Source organism: Pristiophorus japonicus, chromosome 15, assembly GCF_044704955.1.
Source record: "Pristiophorus japonicus isolate sPriJap1 chromosome 15, sPriJap1.hap1, whole genome shotgun sequence".
Lineage (NCBI taxonomy): Eukaryota > Metazoa > Chordata > Chondrichthyes > Pristiophoridae > Pristiophorus > Pristiophorus japonicus.
In genome coordinates, this window is record NC_091991.1 from 161,306,726 (window position 1) to 161,322,851 (window position 16,126).

The 16,126-nt window shown below is 41.1% G+C and overlaps 1 protein-coding gene across 2 annotated transcripts in view; it reads right to left on the minus strand.

Annotated features, from left to right (window-relative positions):
* Positions 1-16,126, minus strand: part of LOC139281183 (protein tweety homolog 3-like) — a 186,095-nt gene that overhangs the window by 45,068 nt on the left and 124,901 nt on the right. For both annotated transcript variants that reach the window (XM_070901217.1, XM_070901216.1), the window contains exons 8-10: positions 10,928-10,983; positions 3,596-3,688; positions 303-395 (exon numbers count right to left, since the gene is read on the minus strand). In XM_070901217.1, the coding sequence (XP_070757318.1) occupies positions 303-395; positions 3,596-3,688; positions 10,928-10,983 (242 nt within the window). The remainder of the gene's footprint in view (positions 1-302; positions 396-3,595; positions 3,689-10,927; positions 10,984-16,126) is intronic.

Genomic DNA, 16,126 nt, shown 5'->3' on the forward strand with positions numbered 1-16,126 from the left:
GAAAGGCCAACAGCATTGCAATGTTTGATCTGAAGGCAAACAGCATTATAAATGCTATACGGAACCGGTTTCTTGCTTGCCAGCAGGTTCATTAATTTTTATACTAGGTGGCTATAAAACAGCTGGGTCTAGAGCCTGTTACAAGATTGTCTTAGAATCTCAAAAGTTGACAGTGACATTGTGAGTGCAAAATTAAGTGACAAGTACCTATGACTTCATTAGACGCATGAACAGCAATTAAATACTTTGGGAACCCAATACTTAGTTGCTCTTCGCAGTTTCACACGATCTTGAACACTCACCATGTGAAGACTGCGACAATCGACTAGAGCTGTCAACTGCTGCAGGGTGGTCTCTGTTGTGTTCAATACTATTTGGGTCCGATCCAGATATTCCTGTTTGCAACACAAGCAAGCAGTGATCATTTCATAGGACATCATCACAATTTACAACACTCCTGAGCTTTGCTTCATGAGCAGGGGATAATTCTTAAAACTGGCAAGAGGCTGATGTGAATACTGAACAGATACCAATACAGCACAGGAGGCCCATCGTGCCTGTCTCAATATTGGACCAGCAATGTAGTCACAGTTACAGATTTCACCATGTCCAAAGCAATTCCAAACAAAATCTAACTTCTATAATATTTCAAAATTTTTCTAATAGCCTAAATAAATGCACATATACATACATAAAAGTTACCAAAACCAACATGATAAATCAAATAATAAAATGGCAATCTCATCCAGGATTCAAAAAGGAGATATCATGTGGTGTTTGCCTTGCTAACCATTTTCTTTGTTTATAATGGATATCAAAATCAAAATAATTCAAAGGAAAATCAGGGTTTGGAAGTTATTTAACATGGATAAAGTACATTCTAGCCTAGAGTTCCTGTTCTGTGAAAAAGTCACAAACAAAAATTAGTGTAGTGCAATTTAGTGGGCTGAATATATTGTGGTTTCTGGGGTTAGGCTAATCATCATAAATGATGAGCTCCTGATGTTACGACCATGAGTTCATGGAATTGTACAGCACAGGAGGCCCATCGTGCCTGTGCCAGCTCTTTGAAATGGCTATGTAATTAGTCCCACTCCTCCGCTCTGTCTCCATAGCCCTGAAATTTTTTTCCTTTTCAAGAATATATTCAATTGCCTTTTGAAAATTGTTAAATCTGCTTCCACCATCCTTTTAGGCAATGCATTCCAGATCACAACAACTCACTGCTTCATTTTTGTTCCTCATGTCGCCTTTGGTTCTTTTGCCTATTACCTTCAATCTGTGTCATCGATTACTGACCCACTTGTCACTGGACAGTTTCTCCTTACTTACTCAATAAAAACCCTTGAAGATTCTGAACGCCTCTATCAAATCTCCCATTAACCATCTCCGCTCCAAGGAGATATATTTTGTAGGCAGTCTTGTATATGCAACAATGGCAATGCAAAGCCAGTCTGAAATCTCTTGTTGCATTCCTCCCAACATTGGCACGATGGGCCGAATGGCCTCCTTCTGCACTGTATCGTTCTACCATCTCCTTTTGCCTTGCACCATCATCCCTTTTGTCATTTAATATCTCCTGCCTTCCACTCCATCACAAACCCCCACCCTCGCCTCTGTACATGCTCAAAACCTGTTACATAAGAACGTAAGAAATAGGAGGAGTAAGCCCCTCGAGCCTGCTCCGCCATTTAATAAGATCATGGACTCAGCTCCACTACCCTGCCCGCTCCCCATAACCCTTTATTCTCTTATCGTTCAAAAATCTGTCTATTTCTGCCTTAAATATATTCAATTACCCAGTCTCCACAGCTCTCGGGGGCAGAGAATTCCATAGATTTACAATCCTCAGAAGAAATTTCTCCTCATCTCAGTTTTAAATGGGCGGCCCCTTATTCGAAGACTATGGGCTAACATTTGGCCCTCCGGTTAAAATGGTGCACTTGCCTGAGGTGCGCCGACTTTGTACTCTAAAAACGGTGGCGAAAATGTAGCTCTGTGGACTATCATAGGCCTTGGTATGACGTAGCAAAAGCAGAGGGGGCGAAGCCAGGTCCCGCCGCTGAAAAGAGTGCTGGGACCTCTGCACATGCGTGCGCTAGAGTATGCGCGCATGCGCAGTAGCTCCTCGCCCCCAGAATCAGAGTATGCTCTGCAGACTGTGTGGGAGGGGCCCGAAGCGCACCGCCCCTATCCCTGGCCGTAGGGACTCCCGCACTGGCCAGGGCGGGCCCACTGTGGATCTCTCTCTCTCCCCTCCCCAGCCTTCACCAATGTCGCGTTCAGCCTCTCCCATTCACAGATGCCACGCTGAGCCTAGCCTCCCGGTGTGCGTCTTACCGCCCCTATCCCAGGCCGACCGCTGCCGAGTTTAGTTGAAGGTCAGATTTACTTCAGTTCTTTATTTTTTAATTGAATTATTTACTTCAGTTCTTTATTTTTTTATTGAATGCTTATTACTTTTTGTGCTTTGTTTAGTGCTTTATAAGTCTTGGTGCTAGGTGCAGGTCCTCTCAACTTCCTTGTACTTTTTATTTGTTATTGAATGCTTATTTTTGTGCTTTGTTTAGTGCTTAGTGCTTTAGAATGTACTTACCTGCGCTGACTTCTTAACTCTCCGCAAGGGTTTTCTGTGTGGGCCACAAGTGGCCACATATGCTGACCTAAGTTAGTTTGGAGCAACTGTTAGCTGTCCAAACTTGCTTAACTGGCCAAAACAGGCGTAGGTGGCTGGTTTTGAAAAAAAAACAAATCCTAACTAACTCACTTACACTGGTGCAAATTAAATGGGCAGAATTGCAATTTTTAAGATACTCCAAAAAAATCAAGTTGCTCCAAAAAAAAATGGAGCAACTCCTGGGCAAATTTAGGCACATAGTCCCCTAGTTTTAGTTTCCCCTATGAGTGGAAATATCCTCTCGGCATCCACCTTGTCGCGACCTCTCATTATCTTATATGTTTCGATAAGATCACCTCTCATCCTTCCGAACTCCAAAGAGTACAGGCCCAACCTACTCAACCTATCTTCATAAGTCAACCCCCTCATCTCCGGAATCAACATCTCGAACCTTTACCAATTCTGAGGGATGTTCATCCACCGTAACTCTATTTCTCACGTTACAGATGCTGCCTGACCTTGCTGAGTATTTCCAGCATTTTCTGTTTCTATTTCAGATTTCCAATATCTGCAGTATCTTGCTTTTGTATAAATGCTTATTACATTGTTCGATTTGTATATATTATAAAAAATCATCACATTGGTGCATTCAACCCCTAATAAGGCAGCCATAATGGTTTGTACCTCCAGGAGCAGCATAAAGTACAATTTTAAACAAGGGCCAAATTAGTTATTATATAAATGGCTAACATACGCTAAAATAATCATTGTAATCATTACTCCAGTCGCAAAAGTGAGGGATGTTTCAGAAGTCAGTATTTCCCTCTCCACTACTCAGTCTTCACAGGTAATTACAATTTCAATGTTATGTCATTGATACATTGCTAAAAACACAGCTTCTTTGGAAACCAGGGTAACTATATGGAATATCCATGAGTAAAAGAAAATGTATTCCATCCCTTTTATGTTATTACTTACACGAGAGGATGGGAACTCGCCTACAGCTGACTTTAGAAGCTCCGATACATGATCCTGCATCTCCACCAGGGCTTTATGGCTAGTAGAGAGTTTCTGGAGGGTAAAAGACGCCAAAGAATTAAAAGTTGCATCATTTATATTCCCCGCCACCTCATCATATGCATTTTTACAACATACAAAAAAAGGGGTTAGGGAATGGTCCATCAAGCCAGTCCTATCCAACATGGTGCAATCCACCTACACCATCAATCTCATTACATCCCCAATTGGACAATCAAGCAAACCAAGGTGACTGATATCACTAATCCCCGTTAACCCACCATTTCCCGAGCGAGACAGATCTCTGCAAATGGTACACAAATACAAAATGCCAAACAAGCAACACTCCACCATTTCACGCAACCGCAGATTAGTCGTGACAATTTGGTTACGTGCATGCGCAAAATAATTACATCACAACGCCCAAAGAATAGTGACACAAGTGCGTAATGTCATCATAACATCATCAAAACATGATGACATTACACACGTGTCACTATTCTTTGGGCGTTGTGATGTAATTATTTTGCGCATGCACATAGCCAAATTGTCACGACTAATCTGCTGCTGTTGAAGCAATGCTTTTACTCACTGCAGGATGACTAGCAGCAATCAGGAACAGAATCAGGAGGTGGTCATTCGGCCCATCATGTCTGCTCCAGCTCTTTGTGAAAGAGCTCTCCAATTAGTCCCATCCCCTGCTCTTTCCCTATAGCCCTGCAAATATGTCCTTTTCAAGTATATATCCAAATTCCTTTTGCAAGTTACTGTTGAATCTGCTTCCACTACCCTTTCAGGTAGTGCATTCCAGATTGTAACAACTTGCTGCTTAAAAATAATTCTCACCTCCCCTTGGATCTTTTAGCAATTACCATAAATCTGCATGCTCTGGTTACCGGCGACCTGCCAGTGGAAACAATTTCTCACTGAAAGAAAAGCCAAGTAAAACAAAACATGGGCACCAGTCTAAAACACAGAGTTTTATGTTCATCTTGTCACTGGTTGTGTGACGCCCAGGCTGCAGGAATTGGCAGCTTAAAAACAAGTTAGATTGATGCGGGCCCAATGATATTTGGCTTTACACCATCCCATCCACCCCTGTTTTTCTTCTCAATTATAAACCACTTCAGAATTTTTACAAGCCTAGACACATTTGATCAAGTTATAATTCTGTGCATGTTGTTTAAAGGAGTACACATGGTGCATTGGTGTAACTATCCACAAAAACACTGTAGATCTCTGCTACTAATTATACTGACATTCACTGTAGGAAAACTATTTTACATATTTCTCCTTTCCTTTCATTACTTGTTCTCAGTTTGTTGCCTTTCTTTCTACTTATTACTGTTTCATGTTTTATCTTCTTTCATTTTGTTTCCCCCGACTATATTTCAAGTATTTCGTCCTCGTTAAAATGTATTTATGTGCCCATTTCAATTTCCCATTTCAACTTTAGCAGTTACTTTTGCCATGTTCCAGCTTTCCTCTCATTTCCCAGCAGTGTCACTGAAGTCGACAATGCTGGGCAAGCACACCAAAACAAGTGGGTACATATTACCATCATTGTTGTGACAACACAACAATTCTGACTATTACTGCATAACTACTTTATATATGGAGGTTTATCTACCATAGTTTATCGATGGAAGTGAGTATTCTAACTGCAATATTACCAGATACATTAGAATCAAAGTTACCTCCAAAAATCCAACTTCTCAAAAGTTGATGGTATCGCATAAGTACAGCATCTGAACATTTGTAACAAAAAAATTAACTTTTCTTCTACAAATTCTAATCACTGGCACTAGAGTACCAGGAAACACTGCAATCTGGAACTGAACATGTATTTTTTTTAAATTATCCCCAAAAATAAATCGTCTCCTTCTGTACTGTATTAAATAACTGAATCAGTCAGACCTTGGCAAAAGAAAGAAATGAAGGACTTGCATTTATATAGTGCCTTTCATGACCAGCGGACATCCCAAGTGCTTTACAGCAAATTAAGTACTTTTTGAAGTGCAGTCACTGTTACAATGTAGGAAATGTGGCAGCGAATTTGCACACAAGCAGCTCACACAAATACCAATGTGATAATGACCAGATATGTTGATGGAGGAATAAATATTGGCCAGGGTACTGCAATAAGAAACTTTCCTAAACACAGTACACCTAAGTAATCGTCTCCCCATCAATAAACAAAAGAATTTGCTAAGAATCTTTCTTCCACCTTAAAAAAACACACCAGAAACATAGCATGTTCCAGCTGTATCAACAAAATGTATGCTCTTCCAAATCTTATAGCTTCAGGGCTGGTGGACTGCACTTGCCTGGTTCCATTCTTATCTATCTAATCATAGCCAGGGAATCACCTGCAACGGCTTATCTTTCCATCCCCACATCGTTACCTCTGGTGTCCCCCAAAGATCTATCCTTGGCCCCCTCATATTTCTCATCTACATGTTGCCCCTTGGCGACATCATCCGGAAACACTGTCGGTTTCCACATGAACGCTGATGACACCTAGCTCTACCTCACTACCACTTCTCTCGACCCCTCCCCGTCTCTAAATTATCAGACTGTTTGTCCAACATCCAGTTCTGGATGAGCAGAAATTTTCTCCAATTGAATATTGGAAAGACCGAAGCCATTGTTTTCAGTCCCCGCCACAAACTCCATCCCTCTTCCCAACTTCTATCTGAGGCTGAACCAGACTGTTCGCACCCTTGGTGTCATATTTAACCCTGAAATGAGCTTTCGACCACATAATCGCAGTATAATGTGGATAAATGTGAGGTTATCCACTTTGGTGGTAAAAACAGAGAGACAGACTATTATCTGAATGGTGACAGATTAGGAAAAGGGGAAGTGCAAAGAGACCTGGGTGTCATGGTACATCAGTCATTGAAGGTTGGCATGCAGGTGCAGCAGGCGGTTAAGAAAGCAAATGGCATGTTGGCCTTCATAGCAAGGGGATTTGAGTACAGGGGCAGGGAGGTGTTGCTACAGTTGTACAGGGCATTGGTGAGGCCACACCTGGAGTATTGTGTACAGTTTTGGTCTCCTAACCTGAGGAAGGACATTCTTGCTATTGAGGGAGTGCAGCGAAGGTTCACCGGACTGATTCCCGGGATGGCGGGACTGACCTATCAAGAAAGACTGGATCAACTGGGCTTGTATTCACTGGAGTTCAGAAGAATGAGAGGGGACCTCATAGAAACATTTAAAATTCTGACGGGGTTAGACAGGTTAGATGCAGGAAGAATGTTCCCAATGTTGGGGAAGTCCAGAACCAGAGGTCACAGTCTAAGGATAAGGGGTAAGCCATTTAGGACCGAGATGCGGAGGAACTTCTTCACCCAGAGAGTGGTGAACCTGTGGAATTCTCTACCACAGAAAGTTGTTGAGGCCAATTCACTAAATATATTCAAAAAGGAGTTAGATGAGGTCCTTACTACTAGGGGGATCAAGGGGTATGGCGAGAAAGCAGGAATGGGGTACTGAAGTTGAATGTTCAGCCATGAACTCATTGAATGGCGGTGCAGGCTAGAAGGGCCGAATGGCCTACTCCTGCACTTATTTTCTATGTTTCCATGTCCAATACCGCCTATTTCAACCTCCATAACATCCCCCGTCTCTGCCCTTGCCTCAGCTCATCTGCTGCTGAAGCCTTCATCAATGCCTTTGTTACCTCTAGACTGGACTATTCTAACGCACGCCTGATTGACCTCCCATACTCTATCCTACGTAAACGAAAGGTGATCCAAAACTCGACTGCCCGTGTCCTAACTCGCACCAAGTTCCGCTCACCCCTGTGCTTGCTGACCTACATTGGCTTCTGGTTAAGCAATGCCTCGATTTCAAAATTCTCATCCTCATTTTCAAATCTCTCCATGGCTTTGCCCCTCCCTACCTCTAATTTCCTCCAGCCCCACAACCTGCCTGCGCCCCCCCCCCCCCCCCCCCCCCCCCCCCCAGAGATGTCAGCGCTCCTCTAATTCTGCCACCTTGAGCATCCTGGATTATAAGCGCCCAAGCATTGGTGGCCATGCCCTCGGCTGCATAGGCCCCAAGCTCAAACTACCTGCCTAAAACTCTCCGTTTCTCTTTCCTCCTTCAAGACATACTTAAAATATACCTCCTCCTGCGCCAATTCCTACTTATACTGCTCGGTGTAAAATTTTTAATGTATAATACTCCTGTGAAGCACCTTGGGACGTTTCACTATGTTAAAGGCACTATATAAATGCAAGTTGTTGTTGTTGTCTATCACAGTCAGTCTGTGTTCACTTACTGCTAGAGTCAGTAATCAGCCACATTCAACTTTTTTGCTAAATATTAGACCTTTTTTGTTGTTTTATTGTGGATATAATCTCTACAATTGTCATTAAAAGGAGTCATTCACGGTTCGGTAAATTAGACAGAATATACTGTAAAATAACAGTGAAGCTAACGGTGCTCACCATTATTTATGACCAAATCAGACAGCAACTTCAGGCAAGCGCAGATAGACAAGAAAATCCTTAAGTTGCTGCCCGAGATGCGTGTCTCCTTCATTAGGTGTGGAAAAACAGCAACTCGCTGTCTGCCTCTCCATTGAACAGCGTGAAGTTTCTGTAATTGCATCATAGGTACGGACTAAACACGCCACAGAAAGTTAGGGTTTGTCCATTCCAGTTTAAGCATCCATTTTAATGGAGTGATAAGTCTTCATTAACTTTTACAAGTGCGGCGTCTCATTTCTTCAGCTTTTAATTCTTGGAAATTCTTTTTCTAAATTTGCCTCCTCTTTCCATCACTTTCTGTACCAGGTTTGACAGTGATTTCACTGCTCCAAATTACATTTCCTAGTTCAGACTCTGCACTGTTCATCAACAGCTCTTCAACCTGATTGGTTAAGGAGACACAGTTGCTTGCCCTGTTCACACAGATCCCAGATGCCCGAAAGAGGGTGCCACGCCATTTCAAGTAACAGCAACCTCCAGTGCAGTCTCATTGAAATTAAACAGGCAAGGGAAAGTCTAACGAATGGCAGATAGCTAACGAAAGTCTAACGAATGGCTCTGATAAATTCTGGCCCAACATGTTTCAGCTGTATTAACAAAATGTTTGTTCTTCCAAGTTTCCAAATCTTATAGCCTCAGGGCTGTCTATCACAAGCAATCTGTGTTCACTTATTGCTAGAGTCAATGTAATCAGCCACATTTAACTCTCTTTTTCTAAACATTCGACCTTTTTCCTTGCTGTTTTATTGTCAATCCCCTGGGAAGACAGGCGCACCAACATCAGCATTCGCGTCCAAGCTAATAATCCCCAGCATTGAAGCACTGACCACACTCAATCAGCTCTGCATAGTTCGCATGCCAGACACAAGACTCCCAACGAAGTGCTCTATGTGGAGCTTCTTCACGGCAAACGAGCCAACGGTGGGCAGCAGAAGCGTTACAAGGACACCCTCAAAACCTCCCTGATAAAGTGCGACATCCCCACTGACACCTGAGAGTCCCTGGCCAAAGGCCGCCCTAAGTGGAGAAAGTGCATCCGGGAGGGCGATGGGCACCTCGAATCTCGTCGCCGAGAGCATGCAGAAATCAAGCGCAGGCAGCGAAAAGAGCATGCGGCAAACCAGTCCCACCCACCCTTTCCCTCAACAACCATCTGTCCCACCTGTGAGAGAGTCTGTGGCTCTCGTATTGGACTGTTCAGCCACCAAAGAACTCACTTCAAGAGTGGAAGCAAGTCTTCCTAGATTCCGAGGAACTGCCTATGATGATGATGAATCTCTACAATGATCATTAATTATGATTTCTGCAAATGCTTTTAGGAATTATTCGTTATTATTTTAATTCAGTATACAAGTTTGAACAAATCCCCACTGCAAAATACAAGTCAAGCTTAAAAATATATTTCAGTAGCTTTGTCACCAATGGAATCCTCTGCCGCATTTTATGTACTGTGTGCAACTATGTTGGACAAACCTATGTAAAACATTGTTTTCTTTCTACTGACTTCCCAATTTCAGTTGAAACAAGTTTCCAAGTAAAACAGTCAGAAGTAGAACAGATTATCCAGAGCATTGTAACTTTGGGCTCAATTCCCCTCTGCCGATTTTTGGTGCCCAGGAGGATTAACGACTGATTTTTTTTGTGCCCGACTGCATCCGAAAAAAAGTTGTAACTTTCACCAAAAAGTTAAATTTCATTTTGGTGCCTTGGTACCCGAAGTTAAATCTAGGGGTGGAGCTTCAAGTCTGCGCTAAAAGCTGAGGTTGCCAGGGTAACGAGAGACACAGAGGGAGGTTGCCAGAGTAACGAGACACACACTGAGGGCTGAAGCTTCCCCCTGCGAGTTGAAGTTCCACAGCCAGGGCTTTCAGTGGCTGGGTGGGTTTGGGGGAGCGATTCAGCCCGGGATTGCAGTGGGGTGCCCATTCGGCCCAGGGTTGTAACGGGAGCGGGGTTCTTTCAGCCCGGGATTGCAGTGGAACCTGGGGTGGGGGGTGGAGGGAAGACAACACCAAAACAAGTCATCTTTAATGTGAGGAGATGAAAAAGGAATGTACTTTAACATGCAAAAGTACATTCTTTTGTACTGCAAAGAAACAGCTCCGATACAGACCTCAGCACCAATTTATAAACTATGAGCAAGACTATCGAAACTGCAAAGAAACAGCTGATAGACCTGAGCCCTAATTTTCTTAAGTTAACATAGGGTTTTTCTGAACAGTACTTAAGGCCACTCTGTGCTGTCCTTAAAAAAAAAAATCGGTGTTGGGAAAAATCAATTAAATGGGCAAAAAGGGCCAAAAACAGTGCAGAATCCAGTTTTCAACCAGACCGGCGCCAAAAAAATCTGCCGTACAAAAAATTCGGCGCTGACAGTTGCCGCCAGTGTACAAACTTTGAGGAAAGTTGCAAATTCACGATTATTCCAAAAAGAATCAGTGGACGCAAAAAAAAGCCGCCGCCAATGGTGGCGAAAATATAGCCCATACTGTCTCAATAGGTGCAGGCATGTATTGAATGCAACATTACTTGACCGATTGATGTAGCGCTGAGAAATTCAACAACTCATTTACATTGTGACGGTGACAGCAATTCTGTGTTTGGATGTGAACTTTTAATGTTTAATATTTATCTAGTTGCATTTATGGAATGACCACATAAACCTTCACAACCTAGGGCAGTGGGAGCAAGGAGTGAAACAGGCAATGTTTTAATTCGATCTCAATTTCCTTTTGAGGCCAAATCCAACAGAAATACAGGAAATTACAAGGTGGTGTATGGCATGACTCACCTGTTGAAAAGGGTTCGGGTATCCAATGTTGCATACCAGGTAGTAATTTAAAGCCTCTGCGGAAAAAGAAAAATAAGATGAAAAATTATAATTTGAACATTTCATAATTATTCGATTAATGCTTTGAACAGATGTAAGCAATGTGGAAAAAACATAGCCAGATGGTTTCAAGGTATAAACTTGTAATACTGTGTCCCCTGAAGGAAAATTGGAAAAGGAAAACAACAAACTTAATCAAACCGTTTAATTCCTAAGTAGCATCAGTACTGATGACTTTTTATGAATAATAAATGAGGAAATAAGGAAAAGTTACAACCACATAAAACACAAGTGAATTTTGAAGAGATTATACACAAGTTGGAGAAATTCAGTACTGCATTGTTGCTCACAACATATTCTGTTTCCACCATCGGGAGAGGTGTGACAGATGCATACTATTATATACGCGCATGGTCTTAAATTGTGAAAACAGGCAAGTCACTTAAAATTTAACATAGCAGCAAGCAGAATATATGGCTGCTGAATTCTGTCTGTCTTCCAATCTGTCAAAGATCCAATATCCCTCTTTAGCTTTCTAAACGCGTTGAATCAGTTCAGCATGTCAGTGTGCTTGTGTAGTGCTGTAAAATTGAGTCACCACACACGCATCAATGACACACTAAACTGGGTCAGCAGCTGTTCTGTAGGGTTGAATTTTTTTTTTTTAATTGAAGGTTTTGCTTAAATATGAAAAATCCTGTGCCTCCTCCTTGCTGCAAGCACGTTGGAGGCTAATCTGGAAAACAGAGAGCCAATGCCTTCAATGTTACACACAGTTGGAGATGAAACATTGCCAGCCCATCTATTGTTAAAAATTAGCTGCGTATATAAAATGAAAGCTATTTGGAGTTAGCCTTGTAGTGAAATTACCATTTTCAGTAATGGTAATACACAATAGAATTGCAGCATGAGAAAAAGTGGTTGAGAAAAAGGAAAGATTTTTTGCTGCTCAACACAGTTCAGGATTCTGAATGAAAGACCTACACTGAAATCTTAACCTGCCCATTCTCTTAAGATATCGACACACCTGCTATGCATTTGATATTTTTCAAAATTTCAGATGTGCAGCATTTGCATTTTTCTTTAATACATACAATCTCACTCCGTAGGATTCTCTCCCTTATAAATGCATTATACACCCTCTTAATAATTAGTTTTTAAAAGTTTCTCCCACCAATGATCAACACCAACCCTTCCATTTATTCACAAAAAAGATTAACGCATCCTATTTTTAATGCATTTTGCAATTTTTAAAGCGTAACTATTTCTCATCATGTAATCACTGGAATGATATTTTTCTTTTGTTCCAATGCTGAACAATGTCAAATAGAATCGGAAAAATATCTAGTTTTCTACCAAATAAATCGTTTTTTTTTAATCTTCATCGACAAATGCAACTGCCATCTTCAAAATATTTAGTAGATGTCTATGTTCTCTGCTACTTCCTTGCTTGGTTGTGAATGAAGGATTCTAGATTGGCTGTGTGACATACAACACACCAACAAAATGTCACGTGTAATGATTGTGGCTTTTAGCAGTTTAAACACCATGTTCTCAGCTCTGAGCAGACACAGATTGCACGAATGATGCACATTAACTAGTGCTTGAAGGACAGCAAGGTTACCACATTTATTCTTCCAACTTGCCGTCTCCTTTACAGCTCACTACAATTCTCAGGAGTGGCCTTAAACATTCACTTCTTCCAAAGATTCTTAATTATAGAGCCTCAGGACTAGACAGAAAACAACACAAAATCCAATTTGTGTTGTGCTTGCTGCCTAGCCCTGAGGGTACATAATTAACATTAATAATTCAATTATATATACACAATACATAAAAAGTACACAATTTTAGGGACGACAGCAAATATTCTAGTGGCTGGCACATATTTCTAATTTAGGCTTGTAATAATCTATAGATATGTGAAAAACAATTAGCTGCCTGAATGTTGCTGTAAATCAGGTAACTTAGTGGGTTACAACAAATTGCATTCTTTTAATAAATTCCAAAAGATTACCACCTTCAATTTTTTTTTTTTATAAAGTTCACACCTTCAATGATTTACAATACCACTATCTATGCAGGATATGATAACCACATTTCAGATCCACTCAGAGTACAAGAACACAAGAATTAGGAACAGGAGTAGGCCATACAGCCCCTCGAGCCTGCTCCGCCATTCAATATCATCCCCATATCTCTTGATTCCTCTAGAGTCCAAAAATCTATCTATCTTAGCCTTGAATATATGATTCAGCACCCAAAACCCTTTTGGGGTAAAGAATTCCAAAGACTCACAACCCACTAAGTGATGAAATTCCTCTTCATCTCAGTCCTAAATGGCCGACTCCTTATACTGAGACTATGCCCCATAGTTGTAGACTCTCCAGCCAGGGGAAACAATCTCTCAGCATCTACCCTGTAAATCCCCTCATAATCTTATGTTTCAAAGAGATCACCTCCCATTCTTCTAAACTCAATATATGCCCATTCTACTCAATCTCTCCTCTTAGGACAACCCTCTCATCCCAGGAATCAATCTAGGTGAACCTTTGTTGCACTACTTCCAAGACAAATATATCCTTCCTCAGATAAGGAGACCAAGACTGTGCATGGTACTCCAGGTGTGGTCTCACCAAAACCCTATACAATTGTCGCAAGACTTCTTTACTATTGTATTCCAACACCCTTGCAATAAATGCCAATTTGCCTTCCTAATTTCTTGCTGTACCTGCATACTAACTTTGTGTTTCCTATATGAACACCAACATTTAATAGTTTCTCACCATTTAAAAAGTATTATTTTTTCTATTCTTCCTATCAAAGTGAATAACCTCACATTATACTCCATCTTCCATGCTCTTGCCCACTCACTTAACCTGTTTATATCCCTTTTCAGTCTCTGTCCTCCTGGCAGCTTACTTTCGCACTGACCTTTGTATAGTCAACAAACTTGGATACATTACACTCGGTCCCTTCATCCAAGTCATTAATATAGATTGTAAATAGCTGCCAACCCGGTTATCCCTACTCTGTTTTTTGTCAGTTAAACAATCCTCTATCCATGCTAATATATTACCCCCCCACCCCAGCAGATATTTAAGAGTTTCCTATCAAAATGCACAGTACAGGCCTGTCCATTAGTTAGCTCTTCATTTGAAACTCATTTAATGTTGTCAGGTGGTAAGGAATGACAATTTTCAAGAAGTAATTAACATTGTTTTGATGGAGACAATATTCTGCCTCAGTGCAGCTTAATGAAGTTTCCATGGTGATCGTGTCATGATAATTATTATAGCAGATCCTAATTTAAGTTCAACTGCACTAGCAGCCCGACCTAGGTATCCTATCACTATCTTAAAATTTGACTGATAATTTCTATATTTCACAATATAGTTAGGCAAGCCATTTAAATAAATTTCATGATGATCCTCTTTCAATATTGTTAAAATCAACATATAGGTATTTTGCCTTTGTATTAAAAAGAAATAATTCAGATTTGGAGTTGCATAATTTACATGTCAAATTATTCCAAAAACAAGTCAAGATTTTGATATACTTTTTGTTTTGTTTTAAAATTGTATGAAACTTTTCAGGTTACTATCTGTTCTTTGAAATTAGTGCTAGCACTGTAAACAGAAAATGTTGGAAATACTCATCTGTGGAGAAAAACAGTTGGCGTACTTGCGAAAAACCGGTTACATCTCTAACATTTTCCAGTTCCGACGAAAGGTCACCTACCTGAAACATTAAATCTGTTTCTCTCGCCACAGATTCTGCCTGACCCAAGTATTTCCAGCATTTTCTATTTCTATTTCAGATTTCCAGCATCCGCAGTATTTGCCCTTGTATTACTGTTAGTACTGTGCCTTGTCTGAACGGTGTAGGCTGCCTCACAATGACTGATCAAATTACACATTGCACAGAACTTGCATGACTATACAGTGGACTGGATCAAATCACACATTCCAGCCAAAGTGTTGGGTGAAGATTGTCCTCCCACTTCCTCTCTGTGGAAATAAGAAATTCAGGTATTTGCACTACATGAAGGCAACATAAACGCACTCTACCACTATTCCAGGCAAAAACACATTTTCAAGATAGCTAGACTGAATCTAACTGGCCATGACTTCCTCTGTTACAATCTCCATGCGTTCATATGCCGAGTCTGCTGTTTCAAAGAAAGAGTTCTCAGTGTCCTGTCTTAAATCTGTATGTGTACAAAAGCATTGACAGAAGGCAATGGTGACCAGCTATGTTGATGGCCAATGGTATTTTTCCAATGGAATGCCCATTTTAGTTAACTAACCCAGAAGTCTTCCCATTGTCTCAGCTACAATAACATGCAAAAATAAACAAACTCACGGCTAGCTGGTCTGCCTGTTGGATCCCCGCTCCCAAACCAGGAGCCATTTTATCACAAAAGTGGATGCTGCAAATATGAAATAAAAGCAGAAAATCCTGGAAATACGCAGATCAAGCAGTATCTTTGGAGGCAGAAACAGAGTTAACTTTTCAGGTGGATGACCTTTCATCAGAACTATTTTATCAAGACGGTGTAATCTGCTACAGAATGTACTCAACAATTCCCATTGATTTCTAACTAACATTCCTAATTGCTATGGCAATAGTCTGGATTGAAGTCTGCAGGTTTCAATGTTAAATCAAAAGTTGCTATCCCCCGATAGTTAACCCCTTGTAAACTGAATTTAATATATCACAAGTTAAAGCAACATCCCTTACAAGTGGAAATCACAAAATGTTACAACTGCTTTGAACCAAAGATGAGGTAAGTGTGCCGCAGCAGTTTGAGGCAACTATCTCCTAACAGCAGCACTGTCAGAATCTGATACTCGTGGCTAAGCTAATTAAGCATGCCACATATTGGTGCTCAGCACCATTAGTTAAAATGATTGAAACCTTTTTTTGTATATTAAAACCAAAGACATTGTTTTCGCTGTGCTTGCTGACTGAAGAGGTTCCCGGTCCAGCAACGCCTCAATTTTAAAATGATCATCCTCATTTTTAAATCCCTCAATAGCCTTGCCCGCCCCTCCCCATCTCTGTAACCTCCTTCAGCCCAACAATCCTCAGATCTTTGCGCTCCTCCAATTCTGGCCTCTTGCACATTCCCGATTTTAAATCGCTCCACCATTGGTG